The sequence below is a fragment of the Euleptes europaea genome, chromosome 8 (genome assembly GCF_029931775.1).
Source record: "Euleptes europaea isolate rEulEur1 chromosome 8, rEulEur1.hap1, whole genome shotgun sequence".
NCBI lineage: Eukaryota > Metazoa > Chordata > Lepidosauria > Squamata > Sphaerodactylidae > Euleptes > Euleptes europaea.
In genome coordinates this window covers 77,034,346-77,055,609 of record NC_079319.1, presented here as the reverse complement: position 1 = coordinate 77,055,609, position 21,264 = coordinate 77,034,346, and the positions used below count along the sequence as shown (strand labels likewise).

Sequence of the window (21,264 nt, the reverse complement as noted above, 5' to 3'; positions counted from 1 at the left end):
CGAACCCAGGAACGTTTTTCATGGAGGGGAAAAAAAATGCGTAGCAACCACAAAGAACGGACCAACACAGGTTAGAGAAGACGAGGAGTTGATGCGGTTTTTCTGTTAAAACTCAAAGCATTCATGAAAAATCAAAAATTTGCAGTGGGGCAAAACAAAGGCGAAACCGCGTCAAACCTCTGTGAAAAAATGACCTAAGTTTCCACTATAATAAGTGCTGATGAGTCATGTATGAATGCTGCACAACATTCTTGAGAGTCTTTAAGGATCTTAACAGTGCAACCCTAAACAAAGTTAATCCAATCTAAACTCACTGATTTCAATGGGTTTAGACTAGAGTAACTCTATTTAGGATTACACTGTAAATCTGCAAAGGATGAAGGTTGACCTGCTGCCAAAAGAATTTCCCACCTGGAGGAGCAGATTTGGCCTCTGAAGAAGGTTCTGAACCATTACCCTGTTATGCTTGGATATTTGAACAGTTTTTGTTGGCTAGATGTGTGGTATCTGAGTCTTAACAGGGAGCTACTTTCCTGTCTTCAGTGAGGAACTGCTGTTTTCCATTGCTGACTAATTTATTGGCCCCAGCCCTGCCTGCAGAAACTCCCACTTACGGTTGAGGGGGGCAGCCTAGGAAGGGTGGGGTTTGGGGAAGGAAGGGACCTCAGCAAGGCATAATGCCATAGAGTCCACCCTTCAAAGCAGCCATTTCCTCCAGGGGAACTGAGCTCTGTCATCCAGAAATCAGTTGGAATTCCAGGAGGCCTCCTGGCCCCACCTGGAGGTTGGAAACCTTAATGGCAGCATTTTAAGCCTTCGAAAAGCAAACTGATTCACAGATTCCTTTTTGTGCCCTGGAAGCAGCCAGTGATGGAATCTGTGGCGGACAGTGTGGCATGTTTAAGGATGTTTGCCAATCCCCTGTGAGTTTGCAGGCTGCTTGCAAGAAACAGACAAGTTGTTTTGGGGGGTCCTCTACTGGTAATTTGCATTCAGAGTTATTCTCAGCTGTCTGCACAGAGGAACTTTCTTGGCCCAAAGCCATAGAGATTATGGAACTGCTAGAATCTGCCAGGTCTGATCTGCAAGGTTTTGCCACTACAGGCATAGTTCAGAGGGAGAGTGAATACACAAGCAGCAGTGCTTTAAATCAGTCTGCGGCATCTGCTTCCTGGATGCAGCTTTCTCAAGGCCACAGACCAATAGGGTTGCCAACCTCCAGGTAATAGCTGGAAATCTCCTGCTATTACAACTGATTTTCAGCTGATAGAGATCAGTTCACCTGGAGAAAATGGCCGCTTTGGCAATTGGACTATAGCATTTATTGCTGGATTTACTGAAAAAAGATTGGGTCCATTATAGTCTATGGGGATTTTTTTCAAAGCTCCTGTGGGGGCATTTTTGGAAGTAGAGTCCTCAAATTTGCAGTGATGGTCACAGAAGTTTGGTGAACGTTGGGACAGGTGGTCCAATTTTATGGGCCAATAAAGGGGTCGCCTCCATCCTCCAAGCATTTGCGAGCTGAGCTGTCCATCGGTTTTTAGGTTCAGAAATTCAGCGTAGCTGAGGACTGGTGGAAAGAGCTGATTGGCAGGCTGGCGCCTCAAAGTCTGGGGACTCCCTTCATATTTGGGGCTCATAGCATGATGTCCATGCAAATTAGCTTCCAAACTGAAGAAAAGGGCTTAAATGCAAAAAAATAAGGCACAGAAAACATTTATTTTGGTGGCAAATGACATCCTGTGAACAGTCCTTTATTATAGTCATCAAAAATCTGATTTCAAGTTATGGTCACGGTGTGGGGAAATGAAGCCACTACTTGGGGTGACCTTCTTTTTGAAAGCAGATTTTCTTGGGGGGAGGGTTGTGATATCAGAGCCAGCTGAAGTCTCAACCATGGGGGCTGTTCTTGAGGCTGCTCATCCGCATGGGTGAGGAAGTCTCCTTCGGAAATTTGGTGGTGGAGGAGCTATCAAAACTGCATCTTTTTAGTTGGAGGGTATATCCCTCTGGATAGGACTGGGTGAACCCTGTCTTTTAAATAACCCTTATGCTTGATGCAAATCAACTCATTGAATGGTTGTCAGACCAAGTTGGCTCCGATTACATGACCCCTACCTCAAAAGTGCCCCAACTATGGGGCCCTAACAAAACCAGTCCAAAAAAAGATAGAAAAATGTGAGGAAGCACAGAGCCGTGCATCTGAGCAAAGGCAAATACCCAAACCCGGAAAAGCCAAATAATTATTCAGCTTTTTCGGGAATTGCCTATTCAGCTTTGGGCAGATTCCCAGGTTTTGATATTCAGTTTACCCAAAACCTGAATATTGCCAAAATGGCTAATTTTGGGTTTATTTTTGGTTTGGGTATATCGATATGCACAACCCTACTCATGAGTCCAGCCATTTGTAACCTGCACTGTTGCTTGTCATAATGACAGTTGGTGCTGAAGGGCTGGTGAGAGCTTCTTGCACATGTGCAGAGTAAGAGAGACTCTGGACCAATTTTAATAGAAGAAGAATTGGTTTTTCTATGCCGATTTTCTCTCCCACTTAAGGAAGATTCAAACCGGCTTACAATCACCTTCCCTCCCCTTCCCCACAACAGACACCCTATGAGGTAGGAGGGGCTGAGAGAGCTCCAAGAGAGTTGTGACTAGCCCAAGGTCACCCAACTGGCTTCATGTGTAGGAGTGGGGAAACCAACCCAGTTCACCAGATTAGCATCTGTCGCTCATGTGGAGGAGTGGGGAATCAAACTCGGTTCACCAGATTAGAGTCCTCTACTCCTAACCACCGCTCTTAACCACTACCCACTTTTAACCACTACAAGTGATCAGCATTTGATGTAGTGATGTTATTATTATTTTCCACCTGAATTATCAAAATACATTCAAACTGGCAAGATCTGATGAAAATTCCATTTAGGTGCACTGAACAACCCAGTTTTGTTTAGGCAGCATCAAGCACCACTGTGCTTTTAGAACAGGGGTGGGGAACCTTTTCCCTGTCAAGGGCCATTTGCGCATTTATAGCATAATTCCGGGGCCATACCAGGTGTAGATCTCCCGGCGGGGGCGGGGAAGAGGCTAGGGTTGCCAGGTCTCCAGTCACCACCTGGAGGTTGGCAACCCTAGGAGAGGCTATGCAGAGGAGGGAGGGAAGGAAGGAAGGGAAGGAAAAGAAGGCTAGGAAGGCAGGCTAGGGTTTCCAGGACTCCAGCCACCAACTGGAGGGTGGAAACCTTAGGAGAGGAGGGAGGAAGGGAAGGAAGGAAGGTTAGGGTTTCCAGGTCTCCAGCCACCACCTGGTGGCAACCCTAGGAGAGGCTATGCAGAGGAGAAAGGGAAGGAAGACTAGGAAGGAAAGCTAGGGTTGCCAGGTCTCCAGCCACCTCCTGGAGGTTGGCAACCCTAGGAGAGGCCATGCAGAGGAGGGAGGGAAGGAAAGGAAGGCTAGGAAGGAAGGCTAGGGTTGCCAGGTCTCCAGCCTGGCAACCCTAGGAGAGGCTATGCAAAGGATGGAGAGAGGGAAGAAGGAAAGAAAGAAGGGAGGGAGGCTCCCCCCCCGCAAACACGTATGCATACACACCTTCCCCCCCTCGACACACACACACACACACAGGCACGCACACAGGCAATCAGGAAGGAAGGAAAGAAAGGGAAGGAGGCTTCCCCCCTGAAAAAATGCACACGCACTCACTGGGCCGCGCTAGCGGCATGGAGAGGCCCCAAAGGATCCAGAACAGCTTCTTAAGCTGGGCGGTGCAGCCAAGCGGGAGGTGTGTGTGAAAGTGTGGAGGTGGGGAGCGCTTCCCCCCCCTTCCAGACTTTCACACATGCCTCCAGCTCGGCCGGGCTGCACCGCTCCAAGAAGTCGTTCTGGCTCCCTCTAGCTTTTTCCATGCCGCCGGCTGGGAAGGAAAGAGGGCAGGGAGGAAGGAGGACGGCAGCAGCAGTGGCTCCTCTTCCTTCAAGCAGGAATAAGACCTGGGGAGGGAGCCACACACGCGCCGAGCGGGCCAGCCAAGTTGCCAGCTGTTTATGCATGGGAGGTTTTGCCTTGGATTTGCCGCTCAATAGATGCACATTTTCCCCACCCGAATTCTAAAAACTTTGCCTGGGGGCTTCTTTTTGAGTTTTGAGAATTCAGGTGGGAAAAATGTGCATCTATTGAGCGGCAAATCCAAGGCAAAACCTCCCAGGCAGAAACAGCCACAGGCATGCTCAGGGCCAATCGGGATGAAACCTTCCCGGCTTCCCCCCATAAACACACACCCGGCTACACACACAGGGGATCACCGAGCCAGCAGCGCAGCCAGTGCGCAGGCCGGCGAGGCCCTGGCGGCAAGAGTCTCGGTCGCCCCCTCAACGTTAGGCAGCGGTGCAGGTGTGTGCTGAGGGGGCGGCTGAGACTCGTGCTGCTGGGGCATCGCTGGCCTGCGCGCTGGCCACGCCGCCGGCTCGGTGGGCCCATGTACAGCCCTCCCCCTGCTCGACCCCCTCAGCCACACCCCTGCACCGAGAAAAGGCCCTGGCTAGCGACAGCTAGCTCTGTGGAGCTCCCGGCCTCGGCAGGCGGGCTGGGGGTTGTGGAGCTCCCGGCCTTGGCAGGCGGCCAGGGGGTCGGATAAAATGAGCTTGCAGGCCGTTTCCGGCCCATGGGCCGGAGGTTCCCCACCCCTGTTTTAGAATGAGTCCACTGTTTGCACAGGTGCAGGTACTTTATGTAGAGCCACTGTCACCATTCTACCACAAACCTCAATAACTCTGAAAGCCCCACATGATTGCCATGTGGATTGATTTAGATTGATCAACAGAAAGGCAAGATAAACATTTTCTACAAGAGGTAAGAAAACAGGTCTTTTAAACATTAGTTAAGAAACAAGTGCACATTCCGAGCAACATCCCTGTGATTTGGGATTAGTGTAGACATTCATAGTGCCTTCTAAAGCAGAGTTATACCCTTTCCATTGTCCCATTCATTGGTAGCCTTCTTCCCCCAGTGTCTCTATTTGAACATTCACCAGTTATTGAACATTCAACAGTAATAGTGACTCAAATAAACACTGAGTCAATATTAATCAACACAATGCAAAGAATTGCACTAGAACTCCACCTGCAGTTTGTAGTCATTATTTTTCATATATCCTAGCTTGTTTTTTTAACCTGCTGTTTGGCCAGAAGGGTAAATATATGGATAGAAGAGCCAGGCAATCCCAAAAGATAGCTATGTAGGTTTTGGGGTGCCCTGCGCAAGATGCCTTCCATTTAGTGATGCCAACCTTCAGGTGGTAACTGGAGATCTCCCACTATTACAACTAATATCCAGGCAATAGAGATCAGTTCACCTGGAAAAATGGCCGCTTTGGAAAGTGAACTCTATGGCATTATATCCCACTGAAGTCCCTCCCCTCCCCAAACCCTGCCTTCCTCAGGCTCCACTCTCAAAATCTCCAAGTATTTGCCAACACAGAGCTTTCAACCCTACCTCCAATTAGGCTTGCCAACCTCCAGGTTGGGCCTGGAGATCTCTCACTATTACAGCTGATACCCAGGCACTAGAGATCAGTTCCCTTGGAGAAAATGGCCGCTTTGGAGGGAGGACTCTATGGCATTGTACCATGCTGAGGTCCCTCCCCTCCCCAAACCCTCCCCAGGCTCCACCCCCAAAATCACCAGGTATTTCCCAACTCAGAGCTGGCAACCCTATTTCCAATGGCCTTCCACTAAGCCTGCTGCCCCATCATGAACAGATCCAGACCTACAGGACCTAGCGAGAGTGGAGCATAATCATGTCATGCTCTTTCAATCCATCAGTGTTTGCAAGGCTAAAAGGAATGCAGATGAGTTGCAGAGGCCTCTGGATGATTCCCTGTTCATGGTGGAAGCAAACAGGCCAAGCACATCTGGTTGGTGGCGGGCTCTTTTCTAGTCTGTGAGCCTTATTAGATGGTTTACCATTAGGGTTGCCAACCTCCAGGTGGTGGAAAAGATCCACAACAGCACTTACAACTATAATAATAAAGTAAGGATTTTTATAAAGTGAAAAAGGTGCAAAAAAGTGAATATATATACATGAATACAATAGGGTACAATAAAATACAAATTATCAAAAGAATCCAGCACAGATGGAAATTCAATTGAAGGATATAAGCATCCTGTAAGGCAGGTAAGTCAATATATATTGTCCACAACATGTTGTTATTTCTTCTCTGTAACAACATATTGTGGACAATATATATTGACTTACCTGCCTTACAGGATGCTTATATCCTTCAATTGAATTTCCATCTGTGCTGGATGCTTTTGATAATTTGTATCTTATTGTACCCTATTGTATTCATGTATATATATTCACTTTTTTGCACCTTTTTCACTTTATAAAAATCCTTACTTTATTATTATAGTTGTAAGTGCTGTTGTGGATCTTTTCCATTACCATTGCAGCACTGAGCCTTGTTTGTCTCCAAGTCCAACCTCCAGGTGGTGGCTGGCGTTCTCCTGGGATTATAACTGATCTCCAAGTGAAAGAAATCAGTTCACCTGGAGAAAATGGCTGCTTAGACGTGGGCTCTATGGCATTATACCCCACTGAAGTCCCTCCCCTCCCCAAACCCCGCCCTCAGGCGCCACACCCAAAATCTCCAGGTATTTCCCAACCCGGAGCTGGCAGCCCTATTCACCATGGTGGTTGTGGGCATTGCCCATTGTTGATTTAATTTTGTTTACAATCGGTACATCCCACTTTTCTTCCGATCAACTGGACTCAAAGACACATCGCAGTTGTGTCATCAGGTTGCCTGGTGGCTGTATTTGCCATTGTTTGGGAACTCAGATCGTGAGCAGAACTTGGACTGTAGTACTGCAGCTTACCACTCTGCGCCACGGGGCTCTTACCCCGTGAGTCAAAATCTCGTCTTTCATTATAGCTGTGGGGATGGGAGAGGAAGAGGGAGGGGACAGTCTTCTGAAGCCCTATTCAGTTAAGCTGGAGTCTTGAAATATATCATGGCCCTGGTTAGTACTTGGATGGGAGACCACCAGGAATACCAGGGTTGCTATGAAGAGGAAGGCAATGGCAAACCACCTCTGTTAGTCTCTTGCCTTGAAAACCCTTGCCATAAGGTTGCCATAAGTCACCTGCAACTTGACGAGACTTTACACACATATCAGTACTCCAGTAACTCCATTATTCTGGGTGTATCGTGGTTTTCTGCTGCTATGTGAGGATTTTGTAGCAATCTTATCTTCAGCCAGCAGACATAACTTGAGATAAGATTATACTGTAAAACAACACAGTCAACTTAAAAAAAAAACAGATTGAAAGAAATGGAACGTACCTGGTATCCTATTGAGTGTCACCCAAAAATGTTCATCAGGACTGTAGGTATCTTTGGACCATTCAAGGAGATCGATGGCACGAAGGTCTTTGAGCACAAAGTCTACAAATTCCCTTGTAACAGCAATGTAAGCAGAGCCAAAATAGATGGGCAGATCATGTGGAGGAGACATTTTCCTCAGCGAAGTCCACAGCATGAAAGAAAACAGACTGTATCTTTGTTCCCTGTAGATATATGTCGTCCTTCGGAGAATGTGAGGTGCTGCAGGCAGTACCCCTGGAGTTATGTTTTTCCCTTTAAACCTTTTCAGGTGCTGAATGATTTCCTTGTTGGTTTTCAAGGGGAAATCTTGGCCACAAGTGTTGAGAAGGTACTTCCAGGGCACTTTGGATTTCACAAGATCTTTCATGCAGTTCAAATCTGCCTGAAGCCTGGATATCCCAGCATAAACCACCCACTCTGTTTCTGAAGCAATGAATGCGTTAGGGAAGCAGCCCAACAATTTTTCCACCTTTTTCTTAAACTCACTGTTGGTTTTCTCATCTATATGGATACAGTATATGTTTTGGGGCGTATAAATAGCCCTGAAGAGCCTCTCAAACATATCAAACTGTTTGTGCAGAGACATAATGTAGGCAACTGGAAACACAGCTTCTTCCACAGAGAGGGGTCTAGAGATGTAGTGATTTTGGGTCACATAATCATTGCAGTTGGCTTGCTCAGATGGTGCCACCTGCAGGTTTGCTGGTACCTGAGTGGTCTTTCCTTCAATAAGGACTTCACAAATTTCTGCCAAGGCCAGGGCCATTGATTGGTTGTACATCCTTGCTGTTTTTTCCTCAGATAGTTTTGTAGCATACAAGACGATGGAAAGCAAAACACAGAAGGCAGAAAAGGCCAGAATATGACGCAATTGAGAAATCATGATCACTACTGAAAACACAGTGTCCCCCTGAGAGGTGGTAAAATCCATTCAATTGGGCAACAGTACTTGTTTATTGGAGTCAAACTGCAATTCTAAACACAGCAACTAGGGAATAAAGACCATCGAACTCAGCCAGAGTTATTTCTGAATAAATGTGTTTGGAATGGCACTCTAAGGCAGTGCCACACTGTAATCCCATGGGTCGCTTGCAGTGTTTACTTCTTTGCTTTCAGTTGCAGAAGACGTGTCACAGAGTCAATCCATCCTATGTTGCAGACAAAAGACACACAGCATTCAAGATGGTGGCAGTTTTAAAAACAGGAAAGCATTCATAAAATTGAGCTATTAGAATGAAACAAATCAGTGGGTTATAGATCAAATCAAGCCTGAACTGACCCTAGAAGCTAAAATGACTAAACTGAGGCTATCGTATTTTGGTCACGTCATGAGACGACAAGAGTCACTGGAAAAGACAGTCATGCTAGGAAAAGTTGAGGGCAGCAGGAAAAGAGGAAGACCCAACAAGAGATGGACTGACTCAATAAAGGAAGCCACAGCCCTCAATTTGCAAGATCTGAGCAAGGCTGTCAAAGATAGGACATTTTGGAGGACTTTCATTTATAGGGTCGCCATGAGTCGGAGGCGACTTGACGGCACTTAACACACACACACACACACACACACACACACACACACACACACACACACTAGAAGGGACGACAGGTAGATCTTGTCTATCTCCTGTTGCCAGAAGGCAGGATCATAAACTAGTAATGGCTACCCTTTTTGTGATTACATTGGAATTTTACACAATTACACCTAACCTTGTGCTTTCTGTGTTTCTTGGATCTTCATCGTGTGTGTGTGTGTGTGTGTGTGTGTGTGTGTGTGTGAGAGAGAGAGAGAGAGAGAGAGAGAGAGAGAGATATGTCCATGATGATTGTCCTAGAAACAGAGTAACAAAACCAACTTACCATCTGAGGAGCCAGTTACATAGTGGTAAAGTCCTGAACGGAAGCCAAACTCTCTTTAACAATCTGAGGAAGTGAAACAGAATAATTTGATCATCAGCACCGAGGTGAGGTTAGCAAGGATGCATTCTGAACTGAAACACACACACACACACACACAGAGCACGAGAGAGCACGAGAGAGCAGGAGAAGGAGAAGAAGGAAGAAAAACAGGAGCCAGAGTGAGAGAACCTGGAAGAACCAGAAAATGGGATAGTTCTGTTGCCCTTGCATATTCCCGGGGGAAGGGGGTGTGTGTGCTGGCAGTTATCCTGATTCTGACCATACAGCCCCCAAAGTGCTGAGACTTATTTCCCAACGACCAGGCTAAACTAAACTCTCCAGCATGTCGCTGTGTAGCATACAACTTCAGATAAATATGCTTGTGAGCAATTATGCGATAGATAGACCTGGAATGTCTGGAAGTAGAGAAAGATCTCCTGAAGTTATTTGCACTGACTAAACCAAAGATGCTAATCAACAGGGGGGTGGATGGGTGAGAATCAGTAGGGAGTGGTCCCATCAGATTCAGAACACACCTTATGTAGCCACAATGGAATTGGCCATGGGGCAAATGGATTGCCTTGCTCACGCTAGATAGCATCCTGCTTGCATAGGAGATTTATCAGATCCTGTCTTGTTGCTGGAGAAAGATCAAGGCTTTTGCCAGAGTCGCCTCCTTTCAACTGTATTCAGTGCAGAAATTGGCTCCCTTCTTGGAATCACCAATCTGGCCACATTCATCAATGCCTCTGTAACTTCAAGGCTGTATTGCTGTAATAGCATAGGGATGCCCTTGAAGACTGCTCGGAAACTATTCAGTGTGTACAGAATACAGCAGATCATATCACCCCCATCCTGAGACTACTTCACCAGCTGGTTCTTTGTCAGCTAGGACCCACATATCTGATAGACCATCTCTCCTGGTATGAACATTTGTACCAACCCTCTGAGCTGATTGTCATGTTCCTTAACCTTATTAGACCTACTACAGCTTGGGTATGGGTTTTTTTTTTTTTTTTTTTTTTAGTGGTGTCTGTTTGGATTAGAGGAAGAAGAAGAGGAAGAATTGGTTTTTATACCCTGCTTTTTCTCTATTGTAAGGAGTCTCAAACCAGCTTACAGTCACCTTCCCTCCCCCTCCCACAACAGGCATCTTGTGAGGTAGGTGGGGCTGAGAGAGTTCAGAGAGAACCATGACTGGCCCAAGGTCACCCAGCAGGCTTCATGTGGAGGAGTGGGGAATCAAACCTGGTTCTCCAGATTAGAGTCCACTGCTCTTAACCACTACATCACACTGGCTCAGGAGAGCAGTGGAGTTACATTTTCACTGACCAGAAAGAAAAACAACTTGATTATTTCAAAGACTGAAATTTTTCAAAAACCGTTATCCATGCTAAAATGGCTACTTCCATGTGTGGAGCATGGGATTGCCAACTTTGGGCTGGGAAGTCCCTGGAGATTTGACAGTAGAACCTAAGGAGGGCAGGGACCTCAGCAAGTAGGGTTGCCAGGTCCCTCTTTGCCATTGGCGGGGGATTTTTGGGGCGGAGCCTGAGGAGGGCAGGGTTGGGGAGGGGAGAGATTTCAATGCCATAGAGTTCAATTGCCAAAGCAGCCATTTTACTCCAGGTGATCTCATCTCTATCAGCTGGAGATCAGTTGAATTAGCAGGAGATCTCCTGCTACTACCCGGCAGTTGGCAACCCTATCAGCAAGGTTTAATGCCATAGAGTCTACCCTCCAAAGCAGCCATTTTATCCAGGGGAATTGATCTCTGTGGTTTGGAGATCAGTTGTCATTCCAGGAGATCTCCACACCCCATTTGGCATCTGGCAACCCTAGTGGAGCACAAGACCATTAGCATTGTTGTTTCCCTTTCAAATGAGGGCCTAGGTCTCAATCTTTGCTTTGGCGGCATTTATATAGGAAGCTGATCATGTACTAAGTGAAATTGCTTTTAGGTGCTAAGGACTTTGCTTGCATTGGCCCGCCTGAATCCTGGTTTTCCTAAAGTGTTCTTTGGGTTCAGAATAGCTATAATACAATGCCATCAAAGGGCTTACCGAGTTACTTTACAAAAGGCACCATTTTGTGAATGTGGAGGCAGGCTGAGAGCGTAAAGTCTCACAGCTACAAAGCTAGCCTTGTTATAGGGTTGCCAGGTCCCTCTTCGCCATTGGCAGGAGATTTTTGGGGTGGAGCCTGAGGAGGGCAGGATTTGGGGAGGGGAGGGGTTTCAATGTCATAGAGTCCAATTGCCAACGTGGTCATTTTCTCCAGGTGAACGGATCTCTATTGCCTGCAGATCAGTAGTAATAGCAGATCTCCAGCTATTACCTGAAGGTTGGCAACCCTACCTTGTTACCATAAAAGGCCTGGGGTTCAGATACTTCAGAAACTCAAAACAAGTTAGGCCATTTAGAATTATGAAACTTAGGGCAGCTGTAGACCTACTCGAGGTATGTTGTGCAAACCCACAGGGCCTGTTGTGGTAATCCACAATGACTGACTTCTTTCCTATATGCTCTCTTGTGCTAGTGACATGTTCCTCCCTTAAAGCTTCCCATGACAGCTTCACCGCTGTTGTTATTTTTATTACTTGTAACTAACCACTTCCTTTCTCAAGCTCAAGATTAGGGAAGGAAGAAATTCTAGCTGCCAAGCAGGTACAGTTGTCTTGTCCCTTCTTGCTAGTTTGGTCCCCCCCCCCCCGAAAAAGCTCCAAAAAGCTTAGGGTTGCCAACCTCGAGGTGGTGGCTGGAGATCGCTAGCTATCACAACTGATCTCCAGGTGACAGAGATCAGTTCACCGGGTGACAATGGCTGCTTTGGAAGGTGGACTCTATGTAAGGTTCCCAATTGACTGGTGATGGCCAGTGGGTGGAAGTAGGCCAGCTGAGGGGGTGTGGCGGGCACGATTCCATCACTTCTGTGTTTACCCCGGAAGTGCCATTGATGTTCTATAATTCCCCCCAAAACTCTATGGTTTCCATAGGGTTTTTGGAGGGAATTGCTAAAGCATCCCACACAATTTCGGCACTTTCGGGGTAAAACTGGAAGGGACGGAATCGCTCGCAGATTGCTCTCCCGCAACCCTAACTCTATGGCATTATACCCCATTGAAGTCCCTCCCCTCCTCAAACCCCACCTTCCTCAGGCTCCACCCCCAAAATCTCCAGGTATTTCCCAACCTGGAGCTGGCAACCCTAAAAAAGCCCACACTCTAATTCAGTTCAGATATTACTATACCCTTACTAAATCATCATATTTTGTTATTTTAACATGTTTTGTCATTTGAATCTGATGATTGTTGCCAACCTCCAGGAACTATTCAATATAGTAAACTCAACTGTAATTATGAGTAGTACTCAAAGAACACAGTTGTAGGCCAATATTAACACAGTCAATCACTGTATTATAACATCAGTTAGTATTTGTATTATAACATACTATATATAGTAACCCAATTATTATACACTGTTATGTTGCATTATTTATATCATAATGCAGCAGGGCACAAGTGTATTGTAGATCAGTGAGTATGTCCTGGAGAAAATGGCCGCTTTGGCAATTGGACTCTATGGCATTGGTCCCTCCCCTCCCCAAACCCCACCCTTTTCAGGCTCTGCCCCCAAAAAACTCCTGCCTGTGACGAAGAGGGACCTGGCAACCCTAAGGACTATAGAAATCTGAATAAGCATAGCACAACATATTACAAATGATACTTAAGGGAAGGTTAACATACAGACATTTTAGAAAAGGCAGAAGAAGAAAAGCACCCAATCTAGGGGGATAGTGTGATAATACTTTTCTGTGATTAGCAGATAATCAGTTAAGAATATAATTTATAATTTATTTTTCACCTTTCCCTATAGCTCAAGACAGCTCAGATCCACAACAAAAGCATCACATAACAACAAAAAACCCAATTCTGCACCCCAGCTTAATAAAATGCCTCCAACTTACATGCCATTAAAAGCTCTGGTGAATGAAACAGCCTTACAGAATCCCCAAAACGTTTCCAAGGACAGTGCCGCCCACCCCCAGCGAGCCTGCTCCATAAAGTGGGAGCAACCACCAAGAAAGCATGGGGCCTCGTTGATGCCTTTACTAAGGGAACACCAAGAAGAAGGAGGAGGAGGTCTTTATATGCCGACTTTCTCTACCTTTTAAGGAGAATCAAACTGTCTTACAATCTCCTTCCCTTCCTCTCTGCACAACAGACAACTTGTGAGTAGATGGGGCTGAGAGAGTTCAGAGAGAACTGTGACTAGCCCAAGGTCATAGAATCATAGAGTTGGAAGGGACCACCAGGGTCATCTAGTCCAACCCCCTGCACAATGCAGGAAATCCACAACTACCTCCCCCCCCACACCCCCAGTGACCCCTTCTCCATGCCCAGAAGATGGCCAAGATGCCATCGCTCTCATGATCTATCACCCAGCAGACTTCCTGTGTGGGAGTGGGAAAACCAACCTGGTTCACCAGATTAGAGTGTCGCTCATGTGAAGGAGTGGGGAATCAAACCTGGTTCTCCAGATTAGAGTCTACCGATCTTAATCACTACACCACACTGGCTCTCTGAAGAGTGTAGCTGGAAACCTATGAGAAGAGATGGTCCTTTAGATATGTTGGACCCAGCCCTTGAAGAGCTTTAAGGGTCATAACTAGCACCTTGAATTGAACTTGAAAATAAACTGGCAGCTAATGAAGCTGTTCTAAAATTGGCAAGATATGTCCCTGACATCCAGCCCCTAACAACTGGGGATGCCAGCTCCCTGGTGGGACCTGGGGATCCCCTGGAATTACATCTCATCTCCAGACTACAGAGATCAGTTTCAGCGGAGAAAATGGATGCTTTGGAGGGTGGACTCTAGGGCATTGAAACTGTACCTCACTGAGGTCCCTGTCCTCAGACTCCATCCCCAAACCTCCAGGAGTTTCCCAACATGGATCTGGTAACTCTACCTCCATCCCCCACTGATGGCCACGGGGGACCTAGCAACCCTACTAACAATAATAGAAGAAGAAGAGCTGGTTTCATACCCCAATTTTCACTACTTTTAAGGAGTCTCAAACCGGCTTACAATCACCTTCCTTTCCTCTTACAATCACCTTCCTTTCCTTGTAGGTAGGTGGGGCTGATAGAGCTCTGAGAGAACTGTGACTAGCCCAAGGTCACCCAGTAGGCTTCATGTGGATGAATAGGGAATCAAACCCAGTTCTCCAGATTAGAGTCCACCGCTCTTAACCACTACACAATGCTGGCTGTCGCATAGGGCTTCTGCATTCTGAACTAGTTGCAATTTCTGGGTTGCCTTCAAGGGCAGCCCAATGTTGAGCATGTTACAGTGGCATGGATTAGAATGGCCAGGTTGGTTGGGCCTAGGAAAGCAGAGAGCTGGCAAACCAGACAGAGCTGATAGCATCATTCTTGACCACCCCACCAGCTGGCTTTTCAAATAGCGCTGCTCATCCACGAGCTCTTAACCTGCTCTGCAAATGTTAGCACCACTCCATCCATTACAAGGGGATCCAACCCTTCTGGAACATCAGCTTCCCTGATCAGCATCACCTCTGTCTTGCCTGCATTCAGCTTCAGCAAGTTCTGCCTTAGCCACTTGACCATAACTTCAAAACACTGATTCAGAGCCAAGACAGAAGACAGCTGATAATAACATGAGGGCTAGGAAGTGGGGTTTAGCCTGAAATGCACAGCAGGAAGGCTTGGTCTCCCCCTCTTGTCCACACCACACTCCAACTCTGAGTTCTCGAGTAGCTCCTGTTTCCCTTTCTTCCAGTGTCTCATGATCTAGTTTGGCCCTTGAACTTTCAACTGTCCCACACACGATGCAAGGGATCTGTGATTGGATTCCCAGACAAGCATTTTCTCTGCAAAATAATTCCTGCAGTGGGATGATGCTGGCTGAGAACCCAACACGGGGGAGTTTTTTTAAAACCACCCCTTCTGCTGGGGCTGCTTTAATCCTTGTTAGGGAAAATAGATGGGCACTAGTATTTTGGATGCATTTTGTCCCCTCCCAGGACTCAAAGCAGCCCAGCAGGGCACTTGTGATCAGGGGAACAGTGCAGTGGGGAGAATTCAAAGTCAATTTCCCTCGCATCACAGTTCTGATTGATACCGCCCCTGTGGCTGCTGGCGAAGCTAAAGCATATATCTGGGAATCTGATCATGTTTCCCAGATTTCTAACTGCTTCTTTGTATCATAAAAGGAATACACTACAACAAACTGAAGTGGCATTTAGATTTTAGAAACAAGAAGTGGTTTCTCATACAGAGTCAGTTTTGGCTGGTGCATTTTGAACTTTGTAAAAGCTTTCGACAGAACTCTCAAGTTGGCAAACAGACAAACACATCTCTGGATTATTATGGTATAAACACATTACGGTATAAACACAAAAGCTGAGGGGTGAAATGCCCATGACACCTGCAGAGTGTCATAATTGGATCCTCTGTCCCTCTTCGTTTCCTTGCCCTTCCATCCTATCTCAAGTCCTCAACCTTCTTTGGCATCCCTTTCTTCAAAGCAATCCCCATTGTTTTAAATGGAGTTTACTTCTATCTCATGTGTTTAAAATTTGAGTATATTGTCCTTCAACTATCAGCTAGCAATGAATGCACCAAGAAACTGGGAAAGAAACAATTAAGAACTGTACAAACCTACCTGGTAACTGGACTGTTGAGAAGTGTTCCACAGAATGCTGGGGCGGAAGCCCATTGAGAAGAAACAAGGCCTCTGGCTGCAGTTAAGTCTTGCGTTTTCGTATAACTTCCCCGCTCAATATACTTTAAAGCAAAGAGCCCAACAGCCCAAAGCTCAGGCTAATGGAGGCATTTGTTGATCGGTTACCATCTGACCGCTCCCAGTTATCACATGATCCAGCGTTATTTATGATCCAGCAAACCATGTATTGTCCAGCCTTCAATAGACCTAGAGCAGGCATTAAACATAACTATTGCAGCAAATTTTCCTCTGGAGTTTTAAGGCAAACTCACTTGTCAAACAAGTTTCCCAAGTAAACGTAATTTATTCTCTCTCTCTCTCTCTCTCTCTCTCTCTCTCTCTCTCTCTCTCTCTCTCTCTCTCTCTCTCTCTCTCTCTCTCTCTCTCTCTCTCTCTCTCTCTCTCTCTCTCTCTCTCTGTCCCACTGCTATGCTTGCTTGCTTGCTTAATCATTCTTTGGCTCATTGTCTCTTTTTGAATGCAGCTGGTTTTGCACTAGAGATGTGTGCTAAGCAAACCTCTGTACAAACAAGCATCACTCAATCCATTTTGTACACCTCAACTGCAGTGTCAGGGAAATATATGCTATAATTAAAAACAATTATAGTCTGTGAAATTCTAGGGCTGTTATTGCAAAGCTAATTGGGTCCTTTCACAAAAGTGAAGATTGCCTTGTTAAGCCAAAGTAGCTAGATGACAGCATTTCACTTCTGGCATCAAAGGAAAGTATTGTCTCAGATGTGGCCAGTAATATAGGGGACAGTTGCTGCACTTGACCGAAAAGATCATAGAGGATGTTGTGACACACATAAACAGAAAAAACCTGACCTCTCAGGGAAGCCTGCCAAGAAGGGCATCTAGAGACCCAAAATACAATAGCTTTGAAGATCAGTAAGAAGAATACAAAGTGGTAATATAATAGTATGGTGTTGTGTAGATTAGAAGCTGTCCAACCCGTTGCGAATAGATACAATTTGTTTAGGCCCAGGTGCAGACGTGTCTGAGAATTGCAAGGATGTATAACTTCCCAGAAGGGAAGATATGATTCAAGGGAAAAGTTGGAAATGTCACAACACAGATGCAACATTTTATTATATGTGGTGGACATGCAAGAAAGCAAGAAAATGTTGGATAATGATGCATGATGAAATGCAAAAGATATCAAAATTTAAGTTTGCTTTAGATCCAAAAAACATGTTATTAAAGATCTCTCCAAGTAATATCCCCAAAACACTTAACGAACTATTTAAGTAAACTATGACAAAACAAACCCCTCTTATACATAATAGATAAATTTCAGAATTTCAGAAAAAATGAATGTTCTTTTTAAACACATAAATAAAAATTAAGAATAGAACTACATTAAATTAAAACAGAATAAGAAAGATTTAAATTTATATGTTTAATAATATGTCATCAGATATGAATATATATCGAGAACAAAGAGTAATGTGGTTCACATAAGTTAATAATTGAAATGTAATTTTAAATAGTAAGCTCCATAAATGTTGTAATATTATGAATGTTTATGCTTAAACGCTCTTCGGCTCACCCGTCCGAGCTGTCACCGCTGTTTTCACAGCAGCGATCGCTACTTGGACGGGGAGCTCACCGGCACCACGTTCGGCATCCACTCTTTCACAAGGGGTGCCGTTTGCCAGATGGTGGGGGGGCGGTTTCCCTGCCCCCCCCCCTTTGGCTTCAAGCCGGGAGCGCGATCGGTCACGCTGCCGAGGCGATTCCCCCCCAATCCGGACATCCGAGGGCACTCTCTCTGAGAAGGTACTTGGCAAGGACATGTCATTTGAAAGTTACTGCAGCCTCTGTTAGAGTGTTAGAGACAGAAGCTTTTTGCTTTTAACATTCTTTCCCCCTCTGTTAAAGGGAATATAAAGTCCCTCATGTATGCAATGTGTGTGTACTTGTGTTATTGTCTGAATTATTCTGCATATTGTTAGCCGAATTGCTCCTTTATATGGGGAAATTAGCTGAGCAATCGGTAACTATGTATTTTTATAGCGATCTCGCACTCAACTATACCAGAATCCGTTTAATGAGACGTTTGAATAAAGACAGAGACTAGAAGTTCCAAATTAAACAGTGTTTATGTATTCACTCATTCAAATGATGCGTTACAGACATACAAGAGCTAGGAAATCAAAGACAGTAGTACAGGAACATTTGCCAATGTGGCAGGATATCGTTGACCCAATATTTACCTTATCTAGATGAGGTGTTGTCCCAAATTCACGTAGACTAATAACAGATTGAAAAGGAAGACCGAGATGGGGGGGGGTCCCCGTAAACTTGACCAGCAAGGCGGGGGGGGGAGCGTGGTAAGGCTGCGCAGACCAAACCAACAGAGTAACGGCAAAGGTGCCAGGAAAGACCTAAGGTGGCCTGAATGGGCCAGGGGCATCCTAGTTATACTGTTTTCTGGGGGCGGGAAGAGGGGTTTTACCCCTCCCAGGTTCCCAGGTGACAAAAGGTGACAAAAGGATTAAGCACTGTCTACCGGGTCAGGGTAGTGAGAATTTGGAAATCTATTCTAATGCCAATGGCTTTCGCAACCCGAGATGGTCAGGAATCTCTCTGCTGATGGGATTTACATTCAGGAACAATAGGTGCGATCTGTGCAAATGTCCTGGGGTCTCTGCAGCTGGACAGGAGAGATGACTCATCTGGATATCAGGATTACTGCTAACGACCCATTGAGCAACGGAGGAAGTTGGGAGGGGGAGCAGCTCGCATTGAGTACGTGGCTGTCAGCTCTCTGCGAAATGGCTGCTTCTAAAACAGAGATTTACAGGAACATGGCTCCTCTCAGGTTCACAAGAGACAGCCCTTTGCATCTGGTTCCTAGTAGCTGGTTGCCCGGGCTGGCAAGAGCGGCTGTGTCAGTTTCAAAAGAGCTGCGCCGTGACTGCACAGTAGCGTTTGAGGCAGGCGCACGGCTGGAAAGCAGTCAGTGCGCTTGCATACCGGGTTGCCAGGTCCAGTCCTGGAGATTTAGGCAGGCCCGTATGCTATCAATTCCCCTCCTTGCCGCCTGAAGACAACGTCTGAAATGGCGGCACACCTAACACGTGTTGATTGAAGTCTTGATTGGAGACACCGGGGTCGGGTTGCATTGGCCAATGGAGGTTTGGGAACCATTTGTCCTATACTAAAATCTTAGATTAAAAACGGGGCCGCCTAGTGAAGTTGGACAACCTCTCAAGAAGTGTGCATTGTTAAATTTGCAAGCATATTTCAGGGCGGATGCATTTCATGTATCAAAGCATCCGGTTCATCTTACAGTACAAAATAAAACATTGTTTTCTAAACTCAAGCTTACATTGCTAAACTAACAAACTGAAAACATATACATTGAGTCATAACAGTATACATAGGATACAAAGAAAAAAACCTTAGGCAAAACTGCCGGATGTAAAAAGGAAAAACTTTGTACCCTTTTTAAAGTTACAGATAGGCAAGGATAGAAAGACATACCGCTGGTTTACAAGCATTCGTTTTAGGATCTGGAAAATCTCGTTCCCCTCCTAGTAGAAGGGTGAAGGTACACATAAACGCAATGGTTTCCAGTTCGCTCCTCCCCATGGTAAAGAGAGGGGGGGCTAAAAAAAAATCTTCTTTGCCTCTTCCGTTGGCAATCGGTTGGGCTCGGCTATCTTCGTGCTTCTTCGGTAGCACTCTTCGGGGCCTCGCCTGTCTCGGGGGTTGGTATGGGATGGCCTGGCTAAGGGGGCGTGGGGTGATTTACATTCAGCCTTGCAAGGCATTCTGGTCAGATCTAGGGCCATGCTAGGGGCACGTGCGGGGGATTAGGTCTGTCTTTGACCTTCCTAGTATGGGCTTTTTGCAATTTTGAGTCAGTCGCCATGTTGGGCGCGTCTACAGCTGTCGTGGACCCGGAGGACTTTCTAGCCTCTACTCTTTACCGAGCCGGCCTAGTGCTGGCCGTGGGCTGGCGGTCCAAAACTGGCCCGACAACAACTGGCATGGGTCTCCAAGGCAAAGGCCAGATCAGACAGTTCCACTCCCGCGAGCACCATAGTGAAAATGCCATCAAATTTCTGATCGTTTTCAGCTAGTTTTTCCCCAGGGGCAAGCCAAAAAGGGTAGCCCCGCCTATGAAGGTCAAAGAACAGACTTAACAGATGGGGGAAAGGGCCCGGATGCGGTCCTATCGGCAAAGGCCGGCCTTTCTCGGATTTCTCCGTAAGGGAGAGGTGTCAATCATTCCTAGTCTTGTGGCCTTTCGAGCTGCGGACCTTCGCTTTACTGATATCGCGTTGGAGGCGATTTTGGGGGAGGAGAGGCATTTGCATAAGGCGCAGGGTATTATGGTACACAATACATTTACACATTTACTAATAAAACCTTTGCAATAACATTTCTATATCCAGGTGTCTGTAAGGCCTTTCCTGGTTTCCTATTCTTATACATATGAGAAAAATACTAGATGAGAGGTTTAGCTGGACACAGTCTGCAGAAGGTAACCGGGGCTAGGGGACCAAGTTAGACCGAGGTGCAATCCATTAGCTCTAAGCTAATTTTCCCTGGTGGCATGTCCTCACACCCACCAGTAAATGCGGTCCTTCCCCACTAGGCCCGTGTGGGTCTTTTGGATTGCATTTGGGCCATTCTGGTTTTGGATAGCCAGCCCACTGAGCGGGCTAACTATGTAACCAGGACCTTGAGGTCTCTTCCTAACAGGGCGATTCTACGGGAGCCGGAATCGCCTTCTCGGGGGGGAGACCTCTCCTATACTGGTAAAAGATAGAATTCCAACTAAACAAAGCAGCATATACAACAACATTTCCTATACTTGACTTGGTACGCTCCAAGGGGAGGGGGCGAGGGGACTTCATGCTAAAACTGCGCAGACTCGGTCTGCACCAAAGGGTCCGGCTTATGCAAATTTTTGAGTCCAGGGGCTTGATGGGTAACTGACTGCTCCTGGTGTTCAGACAGGTATTCAGCCCAGGTGCTGTCCGTTAAAGAGACAGCAGCAGGTTTTTGACACAGAGAAGGGTGCTGGCTTTCCAGGGGTATGTTTGTTTTTCGGGGGAGGGGGCCCCCTGTGATCTCAAGGTGGGTGTCTTTAGGAGACCATGCGGTGGCAGTGGAAGCCCTCCTGCATTGGTGGGTGGGCCGTCCAAAACCAGGATGGCCCGAGCGCTTGCACACCCCACCGCTGCAAGGCTTCTTTGGTTTTCCCCAGGGTCCCTCTTCCG

General features: G+C 46.4%; 1 protein-coding gene across 1 annotated transcript; it reads right to left on the bottom strand.

The window, feature by feature from the left end:
* Positions 1–4,501: 4,501 nt before the first annotated feature.
* LOC130482155 (N-acetyllactosaminide beta-1,6-N-acetylglucosaminyl-transferase-like) lies at positions 4,502–8,163 on the bottom strand. The gene is made up of 2 exons (XM_056854969.1): positions 7,341–8,163; positions 4,502–4,680 (listed from the first exon to the last, which is right to left on the bottom strand). Exons 1-2 carry the CDS (start codon positions 8,161–8,163, stop codon positions 4,502–4,504), a joined length of 1,002 nt encoding a protein of 333 aa, XP_056710947.1.
* Between the last annotated feature and the right edge of the window lie 13,101 nt (positions 8,164–21,264).

Bases quoted from the DNA above. Each gene is read 5' to 3' on its own strand.
- LOC130482155 (XM_056854969.1), bottom strand. From the start codon at position 8,163: ATGTACAACCAATCAATGGCCCTGGCCTTGGCAGAAATTTGTGAAGTC. The intron at 4,681-7,340 runs GTACGTTCCATT...ATTCTAAAACAG, and splicing joins GACACTCAATAGGATACCAG to GGGTGGGGAACCTCCGGCCC.